The sequence below is a fragment of the Cyprinodon variegatus genome, unplaced genomic scaffold (assembly GCF_000732505.1).
Source record: "Cyprinodon variegatus isolate N-32 unplaced genomic scaffold, C_variegatus-1.0 Scaffold1301, whole genome shotgun sequence".
In the NCBI taxonomy this organism is placed as follows: Eukaryota; Metazoa; Chordata; class Actinopteri; order Cyprinodontiformes; family Cyprinodontidae; genus Cyprinodon; species Cyprinodon variegatus.
Genome location: NW_015151754.1, coordinates 75642 through 90691, shown reverse-complemented (window position 1 = coordinate 90691; position 15050 = coordinate 75642). Strand labels below are relative to the sequence as shown.

The following is a 15050-nucleotide window of genomic DNA, read 5'->3' as shown; positions in this document are numbered from 1 at the left end:
TGACAGCTGTCCTGGTTATGGAAATGAACCAAAAAGCTGGAATTTAGCATCGGTTCAACATAAAACCAGATTAAAGTGCTAATAAAAAGTTCAAATAACTTTAAATATTATAAGTTAAATATAAGTTAAAATGAAGAAAAGGGCTTCAGTGCTAACCTTTCCACCAATTATACAGCTTATACAATGCTGCCACCTTGTGGTAGTAGTAACAAGCTGTAACAAATGTTCTCTAAATGAGAACATAACATATAAACAAATTATCTTGGGGTCAAAAAAAAAGAAAAAACATTACAGTGGGACAGTTTCACAGAAAGGAAAAGATTCAACTAGCTTAGTTCGAACAAAGTCAGAAATCCTGGAAGGACTGTTCCAAATTTTTTTAACCTTTAAGCGCTATTCTAATCAGTCAGTAAAAGCATCAATGATCCAATTCCCCGGTTAAGTTACTAATAAGTCAACCTCATGATCACACATGAAGTTTCAACAGGTTTGAAGGCATCAATTCTCAGAAAGAACTGACATTTTTCGTGAAGAAATATTGTTCCTTTTTCCAAAACACATTATTTCAAAATCAAAACTGAAAGTTCATTGGTTCAGTGAGTTTCAGACTCATATTTCCACTATCCTTTCCTCTCTAAGCATCTTTTCCTTCTTTATGAATTTTCATGTGAGTATTTAAGGTGGACTTGCGGTTGAAGTGTCGTCCACAGACATCACAACCAAATGGTTTTTCTCCTGTGTGGATTCTCAGGTGCCTGTCTAGACTTGTTTTTAAGTTAAATCTATACCCGCAGACATCACAGCGAAAGGGTCTCTCCCCTGTATGGATTATCATGTGTTTCTTGACACTGGGCTTGGCTGTAAATCTTTGACCACAAAGATGGCAGCCAAATGGCTTCACCCCAGAATGTACTCTCATGTGTTTGTTTGCAGCCGATTTGACCATAAATCTTTTCCCACAGAAGTCACAGGCGTATGGTTTCTCTCCGGTGTGGATTCTCAGGTGGAAGGTGAGATCCGTTTTGTTGGTGAACCGTTTACTACACTGAACACACCCATAGGGTTTCTCTCCCGTGTGGACCTTCATGTGTCTCGTCAAATGCGACTTGCGACTAAATCGCTGTCCGCAAACTTCACAGTTCAGTGGCTTTTCCCCGGTGTGGATCCTCTGGTGGGTATTTAGATGTGATTTTGATCTAAAATCTTGTCCGCAAACATCACAGCTGTAGGGTTTCTCCCCGGTGTGAATCCTTATATGTGCCTTTAGATTAGCCTTGTAGAAAAACCTTTGTCCACAGAGATCACAGACAAACGGTTTCTCGCCAGAGTGGATCCTTAGGTGTGAATTCAAACAGCTTTTAGTGGCAAACCTTTTGCTGCACTGATCACATCCAAACTCTTTCTGTTTAATAAGATCTTCTCCTGAGTGTGCTTTCATATGTCTGTTGGCGGCAGATCGCTCCTTAAATCTTTGTTCACACAGGTCACAGCCAAACGGTTTCTCATCGGAATGGACCCTCTGGTGAGAGTTAAGACGACATTTACTGGCGAACCTCCTCGTACATTTATCACACTCAAAGGGCTTCTCCCCTGAGTGGATTGTCATGTGTCTGTTTAAATGAGACTTTCGACCAAATCTTTTTGTACAAACATTACAACCAAAAGGTTTCTCTCCTGTGTGAATTACTGTGTGTAAGTTCAGATGACTTTTTCTCTTAAAGGTTTTCCCACAGACATCACAAGTGAAAGTTTTCTGATCCTTCTGGACTTTCACATCAGATTTTATCTTTGGATGACATTCCATGTGACTCTGAAAGGAGCGCTTGTTTACGAACCGTTTGCCACACTCAGTGCAGCTCCAAGGCTTTCTACGAGTTTTTCCATCCAACTCAGAAATACTGCTCTCCTCACAGTCATCTTCACTCTCCTCTGTTTCAGCCTCAGAGTCTGACAAGGGTTTGAGCTGAGAGTCAGAATAGTCCTCATCATCATCATCATCGTCATCCTCCACACTAACTTCTGTCTCTGAAGAGTTGGAAGCGTCTCCATGGCGGTTTAGATTTGGGTTCCTACTGGATTCTTCTTCTCCGCAGTCCTCATCATCAGTTTCTGATTTCATCTGGTCAACCGAGCTGCTGCTCGGCACATCTCTAGATTCTGTTTGGTTTGCTTTATCTTCCTCATCCTCGCTTTTCACTTGAACTGGTGACAGTGACATACTACTGCCATCGGTCTCCTCCCCCACACCGTGCGGCTCTCTCTCTGGATTGTCCCAGTGTTCCTCTTGCTCCTCCTTTATTTGGATGGGTTCTGGGTCCTCAAGGTCCGAATCAGGATTTTGTTCTTTAGGAGCATCTTCTTTAGCCAAAGCAGTGTGATGAACATCTGTAGGGAAACACAGGATTTACATCAAGATCAACAGTTTGAGTCAAATTGTATTAAACTATGGTACATTCTAAATAAAAAAAGGTCTTTAGTGTGGCATCACTAACTTTTCTGTGGCATGAATGTTTCTAAATATTAGTATTTTTTATCTTATTACTAAGCGTTACGACTACATATTAAACCCCACTAGGGGGTCTGGAAGGATTCTACCCCGGATGAAAATTATTTTGAAAAGTAAAAAATTTAAATCAAGTCATATAACAGGAATAAAATAATTATATTAGGTCAACAACAATAAAGTTGTAACATCATGGTATTGAAGTTGCACCAGAATACAGTCATAAGCTTATAAGAATATAGTTGTGACATTACCAAACTAAAGTCCTAAAATTACAAGAGTAATTTAAAGTCGTATAATTACCTGAATAAAATTGTAACAATACAAACTAAAGGCCATAGCAAAACTTAATATTACTGGAATAAAGTCATAATATGGGAAATAAATTCATAATATGTAAAAATGTATTCATAATATCAAGTCCATGAAAATAATTTCATAAAACCATGAAATTAAAGGTTTAAAATTATAAAATGATAATATAAATAATATCAAGTCTATGAGAACAAAACCATATTATGAGATTAAAGTCGTACCAGAATACAGTCATAACATATTAGAAAATAGCTGTAACACTAGGAAGTCAAAGACATAACAAGATTAAAGTCAGAACATTACCAGGAAAAACCTTTAACATGGCTGGATCATGAGGCTGCAGTTTGGGTGAGCTAGGTCAATAACTATCAAATATTTTGTCTAAGTAAAATTACTTTTTTTTTTTATCATAACAATACGACTTCTCAAAAGACACTCTCTAAGCACAGCCCAAATATTTAGGGCTCATCCCTTTCTCATAATTACACCATTTCCCTCTATTTCATCCAATCGATTAACTTTACAATAAATGCCCTGTCAATACTTATCCACAGCATTTACAGAATTAGATGGGTAAGCCCTTATTGGCATTATGGCAATGGAACTGTGGGTAATAATTAATAATAAAAACTCAAAAAAAAAGAAACGACACTGTCAAGGAACGCTATGGACAGCGGAAACATGCAAAAGAAGGAGAGTTTTGTGTCGGAGGTCGTGGATGAGTCTCCTCCGTCATATATTTTTTATTTAGAGGAGGAAAGCGGGGACGAAGATGTTGTGGAAGAGGACGCCAGGGCAGCAGAAGCTTGGTTTGGTGTAGAAGGCTTCCAGCCGTACATGTTTGAGCCCTTGCCTCACAACGCTGCCAGTTCTGTTAGCTCTATGCCTGCTGAAGACACAGACGTCCATCCCCGTGAACACTGGGATGGAACTCAATGGGAAAGGAAATTATTTTTATTTCAACTGTTGCGTTTATTAGCTGCTACATATGAATCAAGATGCTATGACCGAAAAAATGTGATTGACAGAAGAAGGTTGATATATGATTGGCCGAATTTACATGTTCAGGCTGACGTATAACTAACTGTTTTTGAGACAGGTTTTTTTTTTTAAATAGAAATTTTCTACATTTTGGGACAATATTGTCTGATAAAGAGTACATTTATATTTAAGCCAGAATGATTTGACATTTAAATATGATTTCCCTACGACTTTAGAGATGGTGTTAGGTGTGTTTTTCAGAGAGAAAAACAGTGTTAAAAAACCTTGATGACTTGTCTACCAAACATGAGGAACATTACCACCCTAAGACACTCTGTGTAGCTCTGGATAATCAAACCTGCATGCACAGCGTTAGTTGATTTTGTGTCTGAATAGTCTGTGTTGTTATTGTCTGAGCTGTTTGCCGTTTTAGATTGTTTGAGGCGTCATTTGTTGCTGTTTTGCTTATCTGTCGCAGTTGTTTTAGTTTCCTTTTCTTGTGTGTTGTTATTATCCACCTGCCCTGGGACTACAGATAAAAACTGATTTTGCAACTAACTGCAAAACAATGTTTAGGTATATGTTTATAAAAGCTCCCATAGTTGTGCGATAAAGACCAGACACTGTGCTGTAACTGCAAGAACTCTCATACTGATGTTTTTTTTTAATTGAAATTCAATCAATTCAGTTTATTTCTATAGCGCCAATTCACAACACATGTCATCTCAAGGCACTTTACAGTTCAACCAGATCATGCAGTCAAATTGATTCAAAGTTTTCTATCTAAGGAAAACCAGTTGATTGCATTAACTCATTGACTCCAATACAATCCCTCACACTAAGCATGCTTGTAGCGACAGCGGAGAGGAAAATCTCCCTTTTAACAGGAAGAAACCTCCAGCAGAATCAGGCTCAGTGTGAGCGGCCATCTGCTGAGGCCGACTGGGGTTCAAGGAGACAGAAGCAGAGATACAAAAAGCAGCTGTAAAAGGCGGCCCTGTCCAGGAAACACACAGCCAGGCAGACGGGCTCCGAGCCAGCTCCCATGTCAGAGGATGAAGAGAGCACATCCAGCCAGTCACAGTCAGAGAAACAGGACCACACTGGAAAACAGGCTGATCTCCAACATCTAGAAACAAAGGTGTTGATGGAAGCAGCACACCTGATATTTCTCTCCAGGATGGAGTCACAGCCAAACAGGAACAGATGAGGCAAAGCTACTCTGAGAAATAGCGGAGAGAGCATAATGTTAGAGATTGAACTAACAGATTCTGCAGAGTGGGAGAATAGAGATAGAATGAAGTAGAATGACACAATAGTGATCCCTATGTCCTCCAGCAGTCTAAGCCTATAGCAGCATAACTATAGAGATAGCTCAGGATAACCTGAGCCACTCTAACTATAAGCTTTATCAAAAAGGAAAGTTTTAAGCCTAGCCTTAAAAGTAGACAGGGTGCATCACGGACTAAAACTGATAGTTGGTTCCACAGGAGAGGAGCCTGATAACTAAAAGATCTGCCTCCCATTCTATTTTTAGAAATTCTAGGAACCACTAGTAAACCTGCAGATTGAGAGCGAAGTGCTCTGTTAGGAACATAAGGAAAAATCATTTTATTATACACTCAGCAAGAAATGTTTTATTGCTGTTATTAAAAATAACATCCTAGAATGAGCAGTATAAATCATTGACTAGAGGAACATCTATCTGGAATTATAAGGTCCATTATCAAAATTAAATAGTTAAATAATCACCTTTAGAGCATCAACTTAAGTGTTTATTTATGATAATGTACCTGCTTAGATACATACATCATGTATCTGTTTAGATACATTATAAATTAATAACGTCCGGGTTTATTAAAGGACCGCGCTGTTTCACAACAAAGAGTGAAATCGCAGCCGTTTTTTTATTTTTATTTACCGTAATACTCCGTGTTTGCGCAGAGTTAATTTTAGCTAGAAGCTAACATCCGTAGTTTTGAATGCTGTAGCTCAGATCACTGCTGCGGCTCTACAGAATGTCAACATCCAGACCTGATGGGTGCAGCCGATCCTCTAGGCTGAAAGCAGCATCCAGTATTTCTTGTCTTTGCTCATCTGCTGAATCCAATCGCTGTTTGACCTGCTGACTCCACATCTCTGTCAGCTTTTTCTTCTACAAACTTTACTCTAACAGTTACTTAGAGGATCCAGCTGAGCTTCAAGCGGTGTCTCCTCTTTCTAAAGTTCTCCAACTACCCGTGTTTGTATTTTACAGCTGTTTTCACCCTCCTGCAGCTGCTCCATGGGCAAAAAAAAAAAACAAAAAAAACACAACGTTCTACAGCCGCGGCCCGCCATTGGTCCAATGGTGAGTCTGCGCACTGACGTCAATACCCGGAAGTCCCGCCCTCATCAGCCTTTACATTTTTTTTTTTTTTTTTGTAATTTATTGAACAATAAAACATTAATTTACATTTTCAAAAAGGAATCTACGGAAGAGGATTAGGACCACTGAAAAAAAAAGGGTTGACCTATATTTAAATTTTATTTCAGTATGAGAAAAAGTCAGAGTTTTTTCTCAGAATTCTTATTTTAATCTCAGAGTTCTACTTTAATCTCAAAATTCTGACTTTTTTCCTCAGAATTCGGACTTTTATCTCAAAAGTCTGACTTTAATCTCAGAGTTCTGACTTTTTTTCCCTCAGAATTCTGATTTTTTTTCTCAGAATTCTGACTTTAATCTCAAAATTCTGACTTTGTCTCAGAATTCTGTATGTGCAGTGAAGCCTTTATTTAGCCGAATTACACAGAACTTCAGAAACATACTAGAACATTCAGGTTCTGCAGAATCTGTATTCAAAATGATTTCTTACGTTTCACATTCAGTGCCCTATACAGTGAGGAAAAGAAGTATTTGAACACCCAAATAAATACAGAAATCACAATTCATGACTTTATAAAATAATTATTTGTATGATCCAGCCTTAAAATGCCCACCTCCATTTATTATCCAAAATTAGACACACCTGTTTGAGGTGGTTAGCTGCATAAAAACACCAGTCCACCCCATACAATCAGTAAGGCCATTGAGGTAAAGCAGAGGTTTGATACAAGAGCTCTTGTGGGGAGAAGAGGGAGTGTGGATGGTCGTTTTGTGCATGGCGCGTGTTTTGAAGTCGCTTGTGGAGAAATGTCCTGGGCCGTGAGTAGTGAGGAAACAGGAAGCGATTCTTGTGGGATGGAAGAGGGAAATAGTGACAATGAAGAAGGTTGGAAGATAGCAACATCAAAAAATGAGAAAAGGCGGAAAAAACAGAGATCCGTTAAAGGGGAGTCCAGTTCAGAACAATCCAGTGATGATCAATCCATACATTCCACAGCAAAACAAAATGAATACAAAGTCATATACGAAGTCGTTAATCAGGCAGACTCTTTTACAAATTGGAATCCGGTTCACTTAACAAAAAACATAAATAAATCTGTTGGAGAAGTCAGAGGTGCCAGAATTCTGTACAGTGGAGACCTGCTAATTAACTGCAGAGACAGCGCCCAGCAAGGCAAAGCAATATGAATCAACAAAATTGACGGGATAAGAGTTCAGTGCAGTTTGGTGGAGAACAAAAAGATCCAACTACTAACATGCCAAGACCAAAAAGCTGTCCAAAGACAGTAGAGAAAAAAAAAGGAACACCTTCACAGCTTGGTGAATAAAGGTCCACTGCAAAGATTAGAAAATGGAAGAAGCTAAACATAACAATCATCTGGGATCGGGGCTCCATGCAAGATCTCACCTCATTTGGTCTCCAAGATCCTAAAAAAGGTGAGAAATCAGCCCTGCACTACATGGGAGGAGCTGGTCAATGACTTCAGAAGAGCTGGGATCACCGTTTCCATGGTTACTGTTGGTAATACAGTATAACGTCATGATCTGAAATCATGCATGGCACAGATGGTTCCCCTGCTTAAATCAGCACATGTCATGGCCCATCTTAAGTTTGCCAATGAGCATTTGGATGATCCAGAGGAGGCATGGGAGAAAGTCATGTGGTCAGATGAGACCAAAGTAGAACTTTTTTGTCATAGTTTGACTAACCGTGTTTGGAGGAAGAAGAATGATGAGTACCATTCCAGGAACACCATCCCTACTGTGAAACATGGGGCAGGTAGCATCATGCTTTGGGGGTATTTTTCTTCACTTGGGAGAGGGCACCTGCACTGTATTAGGGAGAGGATGACCGGAGGATGATAGGTGGATTTGGCTGANAGTAGAGAAAAAAAAAGGAACACCTTCACAGCTTGGTGAATAAAGGTCCACTGCAAAGATTAGAAAATGGAAGAAGCTAAACATAACAATCATCTCGGATCAGGGCTCCATGCAAGATCTCACCTCATTGGGTCTCCAAGATCCTAAGAAAGGTGAGAAATCAGCCCTGCACTACACGGGAGGAGCTGGTCAATGACTTCAGAAGAGCTGGGATCACCGTTTCCATGGTTACTGTTGGTAATACAGTAAAACTTCATGGTCTGAAATCATGCATGGCACAGATGGTTCCCCTGCTTAAACCAGCACACGTCATGGCCCATCTTAAGTTTGCCAATGAGCATTTGGATGATCCAGAGGAGGCATGGGAGAAAGTCATGTGGTCAGATGAGACCAAAGTAGAACTTCTTTGTCATAATTCGACTAACCGTGTTTGGAGGAAGAAGAAAGATGAGAACCATCCCAAGAAAACCATCCCTACTGTGAAGCATGGGGCAGGTAGCATCATGCTTTGGGGGTATTTTTCTTCACTTGGGAGAGGGCACCTGCACTGTATTAGGGAGAGGATGACCGGAGGATGATAGGTGGATTTGGCTGACGTACGACTTGTTTGTTAAGTCCCAGTGGGCACAGATTGCACAAAAACATGAGCTTTCTTCCTTTCGTGGTTCATAAAACTCTGCAAAGCGCTCTGCAAAACTGGAAGTAGATGAGTCTGAATCACACAGAACAGTACTAGCAGTAGACATGCTGGTCTGTCATGCTGTTTTCCGTAATAATTGCAGTAAAACCTGAAGTTAAACAATGAAAAGTGTTGTTATCAATTGAACGTGAACTGTGTGTGTTGCTCATTAAACTCAGAGAGAACGTCACTCTCCTTCATGTTCACTACTTCAAAATGGATCCGTCCAGTTCAGCATTCACTAAAGATATGAACGCCGATCATTTAACGTGTTCATGCACAACACAGCTCGTTTGATCTGAATGTGTCATAATTTAAAGAGAGAGAGGGAAGTGAAATGGCCTGAACAAGAGAAACAGGTTTTTGTCACCCGGAGCAGGGACATATTTGGTAATAAAAATTACTTTGTTTGTTTGTTTGGAGATTTTAAGATGGTCATGATCTGGGTTGCTCTCCTAATCTGGAGACACGCAGGAGCAATGTACATACACATTTCCTCACCCTGGTTAAAAAAAAGAAGAAAAAAACGGTGCTGCAATGGTAAACTTCTAACTTCTGAGCTGTCCAAGCTGAAAAAAATGAGAAATTAGTGATTTACTGCAAATGGAAAATATCTCAGACCTTCCTTGTGAGAAAATTTAGGTTTTTTATTTTTATTTTAAACAAATAAATTAAGCAATTAATAATTTTTTCAGCTCATCTGATGATATTTGGATGAGTTATCAGGTTTAGTTATGGTGAAACAGGATGGTTCAGCTGAAGTAGGAGATAAAATTGGTGGATTTTTTTACCTTATACTGAAATAATCCATGGTTAAATTGACAAAGAGTTATTATTTGATTACATATTTTATAGCTACTTAAAATTATTACAAAAATATTTAAAATACTACTCTAATTGCTTAACAGTTATCTTCGGTCTAACCAATAGGTGAACACTTTATCTTCTGCTAACTGATCGACAATTATTGATGATCCATTATCGGTCTGTTAATTCATTTATCATCTTTCAGATAATTCATGTTAGATAATTATCTGATAAAGATCAGATAATTTATAAATATCTTTAATAATCAGCAACTGGTGACCGGCTAATTGATACAGTAAGTTAATTGTTGTTGGTCCATTGATTTATGAATGTAGTTATCCCAGTTATGCCTTCACTGATAACTGGTAACCAGCTAACTGGACATAAGAGGTTTGTAAAGATGAACCGAGACAGATTTCAGGTAGTATATTTATTTTCTGAACTGGGAAGCTGTAGTCAAAAGTTTAATAAGGACAAAGTGTTTGCAGTTGATCCAGTTGTCACACGTTGTACTGGTTCTAGTTTAGGTCAAACCTCTGCTACTGTGGTCAACAAACCAGATTTGGTTTGTTCGATTGGCTGTGGTGCTCCAGTTCCAAAGTCTAACCCGTTTTATCTAAACAAAGCCAAATCCGTCAACCAGCAAGGAAATTAGAACAAGCTAAAAAATAAAACAAAAACATAAAATGACCCTTTTTTGACATAAATGTCCTTTATCACACCTACAGCCAGAACCCAGGATGTTTTGGAAAGAAATATCTCAAAACATGTCCAGTTGACCAACTACGGGACAGCTCTGATTGGACTCTGTCTCTATAGTTCTGGCCTCATGGCTGCTGCTGCATTCTGCTGGAGTTTTTGCCTGACATGAGGGAGGACGGCGTCCCTGTAGAAGAACTCCAGCTTGGACACCGTCTCATCCCACAGTTGGGGATCAAACTCCACAGGGACAATGGCCATCTCCTTCAAGGTGAAGACGACGAGGTCGGCCTGCTGCAGACCCGTAACCGCCAGCTGAACCTGGATCTGTGTATAGTAGCAGTGGGATGTCTTCAAGACATAAACTGGCGGCTGGAGATACATAAGGAAACAAGAGAGGACAGGTGAGACGGAGACGAAGGGTGAGACAGAGGTGAAACATGCTGAGGTCTTACCTTCCCAGGCATCTGTCTGTCGTCGTCCTGCAGCTGAAGACAGAAGGCGGGGTCGCCTCTACAGGCGTCTGCCACGGTTCGGTCTTTGTGTTTGAAGGGACATTTGACCTCCAGGCAGAGCAGCTTGTTGCCGCTCTCGTCCACCACGATGCCATCAGGACTTGCTGCCAGCCAGGGACGCTCGCTGTCGATGAACAGGCCGCAGTCCCGGACCTTAACGGGCCGCCCCAGCGCCCGTCTCTTCCACTTCTGTGTAGAACATCAGCAATGACATCATTACGTATAATGTCACAGACTTCTCTCCTTCGTGATGCCGTTGCCACCACCTCATAAACTCACCTCGTATTTGCGGACAACCTCAGCCTCTTTCTGGATCCCCCAGCTCATAGCTCTGGTCTGGACTTTGGGCCCCTCACCTGTAGAGTTAACAGATTCGTCAGATTAGAACTGACAGCAGCAGGGTCCAGGTGTCAGTGGGCGGAGCCTACCAGTGACTGCAGCCAGGTATGAAGTGGGCGGAGCTCTGCTCTCTCCATTAACAAATTTGGAGTGGGCAATGCGATGAGCCACTGATGCCGTTATACGGTTCTTCCTCCAGTCGAACCAGGCCTGGTTGGTGCTCTGACCACGGGTCAGAACCTCCACCTGCTGCACCAGTGTCTCATTAAGGTTAGCCCTTAAATCCAGAGGAACCTGATCTGGTGTGGGAGGATCTTGGTCTCCAGCAGAACCCAAATCTCTCTTAGGTACTGGTCCTCCATTGAGATTTGGTTTTGAAACAGGACTTGTCTTGCTAGAGCCCTGGTTCTCCAAGGCCTGTTTAGGTTCAGTTCTGCTATGGGGGTGACGAGCAGCACCTGTTCTGTTCCTCGGGGTAGGTTTTCTTGAGGCTTGGTCTCCAGCAGATTCTGGGTCTTTGTCAGCTGGTCTGGTCCTGCCAGAATCCTGGTTCATCTTCAGTGGCTTAGGCTGCGTTTTGGACTGAGGACGAGGAGGAGCAGAAGCTGTGGACCTCTGGTTGGATTCGGCCTCTGAGATTCCGGTCCCTGCGGTCCGAATTGATGGGTGGTAGCAGACCTGTGGAATATTGGGTCTCTGGTTTGGAGCAGCTGTCTTCTGCATGGTCATTGGGTCTGTAATCCAAAAGAAACCAGAACAAAGATCTAAATTCAGAATAACTTTTAATAATTACAAACAAAAAGCCTGATCAACCACAGCAGGCTGACTTTATCGGTTCAGATCCACAAAGTAGAACCAAATTCTTGCGTGAAGCTTTTCTTCTGAAGCATTTGACCCTGAACTTTGAACTTTCTGCCAAGGAACATCAGCTCTACGTTCACAGATCGAAAAATTAAGCATATCAAGAAAGAACATTGTCCTTACTGTGAAAAATGGAGGAAGCTCTGTTATGCTCTGGGACTGCTTTGCTTATTCTGGCACAAGGTGTCTAAATCTCTGCCTGGTTCAGTGAAATAATCAAGACTATAAAGGATTTTTAGAGAGATATCTGCCACTCATTGTCAGAAAGCTTGGTCTCAGTTGCATGTCAACAGGATAATCACCCAAAAAACAGAAGCTAAAGAATGGCTGAGAGGAAAACATTGGACTGCTCTGAAATAGTCTCCTATGAGCCCTCACCTACATCCTATTGAGCAAAGGAGGAGGAGAAAAGGAAGCCTTCGAACCTGAGATAACTGGAGCACTTTGCTGATGAGGATTGAACCAGAAAACCAATTGAAAGGAGCAGAAGTCTCATTTACAGTTACAGGAATCCTGATTGTAGTGATTGCCTCAAAAGGTGGTGCAACCAAATATTAAAATTGTAGGGAAACGGCTGTTTCCCTACGATTTTGCATTTCAAATTTGCATTTCAAATTTGCATTTCAAATTCTCCCGAGTGGAGCACGACTTTACACAAGTGAATAAAGTGAATGTGATTGGTGATTTTTCAAGGGGGTGGGATTTTTGTGGCAGAAGGTTCGTAAGCGTTTTGGTTGTGGCCGGTTTGTCGGAAGCATCTTGCTAACCAGTTAGCAACTTAGTGCTAGTAGGTTCCCAACAGGAAATTCCATTGGGACCAAGTAGCACTAAATTGGTGACTTAGCAACGACACTGTCAAGGAACGCTATGGACAGAGGAAACATGCAAGAGGAGAGTTTAGTGTCAGAGGTTGTGGATGAGTCTCCTCCGTTATAGATTTTTTATTTAGAGGAGGAAAGCGGGGTCAAAGATGTTGTGGAAGAGGACGCCAGGGCGGCAGAAGCTTGGTTTGGTGTAGAAGGCTTACAGCCGTACATGTTTGAGCCCTTGCCTCGCAACGCTGCCAGTTCGATTAGCCAAGGGCATAGGTTTGATTTCCACTTTGGTAGGGACACTTTTGGTCCTCAGTTTCATTAATGTCATTTTACCTATGCAAAAATATGCATGCTTTTTTTATGCTAGACATAAGCATTAGGTTGCATTTCGTTTAAAGAGAACAGCAGCGTTTCTTGCTACATTTATACAAATTTTAAAAGCACTACACACTAGATGTTGTTTATCAATGTTTGAAGCATCACCGGCTCTGAAGAATGTGGAATTAGGACTTTTTTTCCAGGTTGAAAAGGTTTGCATTTAAATTTACCAGTGACTAAGACAGTAGGTAAATATGTGCAAATTTAACCAAATATAGTCTAAATATGCCTGATATATTTGGTTTTATCCTGTATTTTCTTCTGAAGATATATAATTGTACAAAGGTAAACAGGTGAAACATACTATTTTTTAAATGCTCTATCTGTATCATGAAACAACGCAAAATAACATATTCAAGGAATGGCAAATAATTTATTGTATTTACATTTAGTGGTATCATCTAAAAAAGACAACACTAAGAATAAGACTAAATTTATTCCAATATAAAATCACTTTTAATAATTATTGAAAAAAAATATAAAACCATCTTGTCTGTAATGTAATAATATACAAAATAAACAGCCGGATTCAAGCATTTTTACCAAAAACTAATGTTTGTACTACCGTAATTAACTTATGGACTGTGTGGAAATCTATGTAAAATAAAATCAATGTAAATAGTGTTCCTCTGTTTGTTATTGTCTTTATACTATTTTTAAAAGTAGAAATGTTCAAAGAAATAGCAATATTATGCTATTATGCTAATTATGCTTTCTTAACAAAAAATATCAGATGTTAAGGCACCATCTTGTGTTTTTATACTCTATAAAAGAATTAACACCTGCTATTTATAGCTGAACTGCCTCACAGGTTCATCATAAAATGTAAACGGTAATAACAATGAAGTATTTTTAAAAGGGAAACCTCACATTTTCTTTTTCAGTCGGCTGTGGCTTAGATCAGCAATCAGCAGCTTTTGTCTGTTTTAGTGTAGATAGAATTAAGGTTTTTTTCATTAGGACTAGTTTCATAGCCTAATATTATTTGAAGTAACTAGCATAAATAAAATTTTTATTTCGTGCTCCAAGCACGCACACAAGCATATGGACTAGAAAACAGCCAATCAGGAAGAGAAAAGGTGGAATTTGAGGCAGAACAACCTATGAGAGTGGAGTTAAACAGCACAGTTATTGATTTAAGGGACAGAAAAGACCGGTACGCACTCAGACGGAGCGGCAGCAGCAGCTACTAAGCTGCGGAGCTGTGAGAGAAAAAGAATTGGCTGTGATCACGCACAGTGGCCGTGTGTGATCCACTACGCTGAACTGTAAATTACAAACATTTATTCAAATCGAATTATCGGTAGGGACAAATAGGTCGGTCCAAAATTTTGGTGGGGACATGTCCTTATGGTCCCTATGCAAACCTACGCCCATGCTGTTAGCTCTATGCCTGCTGAAGACACAGACGTCTATCCCCGTGAACAATGGGATGGAACTCAATGGGAAAGGAAATGATTCTTATTTCAACCGTTGCGTATATTAGCTGCGACATATGAATCAAGATGCTATGACCAAAAACATTTAATTGACAGATGACCGTTGATATACAATTGGTCGAATTTAGGTTTTCAGGCTTCCGTATAACTAACTGGCCTGCATAAGACGACAAAAAAAAAAACAAAAAAACAACAGATTTTAAAACAGGATGTTTTTTTAAATATACTAACTTTTGAGACAATATGTTCTGATAAAGAGTACATTTATATACATGTTTAAGCCAGAAGGGTTTGACTTTTAAACATGACTGCCCTATGACTTTAAGTTAAGGTCACCAACATTTTTTCCAGGCCTTTCTCATTAGTTTATTTATAATTATTCTGTTAACGCTTTGCTTGACTCATGAATTATTTTGACTAATTCTCGTGAATTCTGTTGTCTGAGCAGTTATGCCTCCCGGTCCTGTGAAGAA

The 15050-nt window shown here is 40.1% G+C and overlaps 2 protein-coding genes across 2 annotated transcripts in view; both read right to left on the bottom strand.

Annotated features, from left to right (window-relative positions):
• Nucleotides 1–6081, bottom strand: LOC107102707 (gastrula zinc finger protein XlCGF57.1-like). The gene is made up of 2 exons (XM_015402113.1): nucleotides 5834–6081; nucleotides 1–2385 (listed from the first exon to the last, which is right to left on the bottom strand). Exons 1-2 carry the CDS (start codon nucleotides 5934–5936, stop codon nucleotides 635–637), a joined length of 1854 nt encoding a protein of 617 aa, XP_015257599.1. The 5' UTR covers nucleotides 5937–6081; the 3' UTR covers nucleotides 1–634.
• Nucleotides 6082–9706: 3625 nt separating this feature from the next.
• Nucleotides 9707–15050, bottom strand: part of LOC107102711 — a 9913-nt gene continuing 4569 nt past the window's right edge. The window contains exons 2-5 of the mRNA XM_015402117.1: nucleotides 11174–11818; nucleotides 11025–11101; nucleotides 10686–10934; nucleotides 9707–10602 (exon numbers count right to left, since the gene is read on the bottom strand). Of these exons, the coding sequence (XP_015257603.1) occupies nucleotides 10345–10602; nucleotides 10686–10934; nucleotides 11025–11101; nucleotides 11174–11813 (1224 nt within the window). The 5' untranslated portion in view covers nucleotides 11814–11818 and the 3' untranslated portion in view covers nucleotides 9707–10344. The remainder of the gene's footprint in view (nucleotides 10603–10685; nucleotides 10935–11024; nucleotides 11102–11173; nucleotides 11819–15050) is intronic.

Coding starts and splice junctions, on each gene's coding strand:
- LOC107102707 (XM_015402113.1), bottom strand. CDS start 5,936: ATGTGGAGTCAGCAGGTCAAACAGCGATTGGATTCAGCAGATGAGCAA. Junction 2,386..5,833: donor GGATCGGCTGCACCCATCAG/GTCTGGATGTTG, acceptor GTTTCCCTACAG/ATGTTCATCACACTGCTTTG.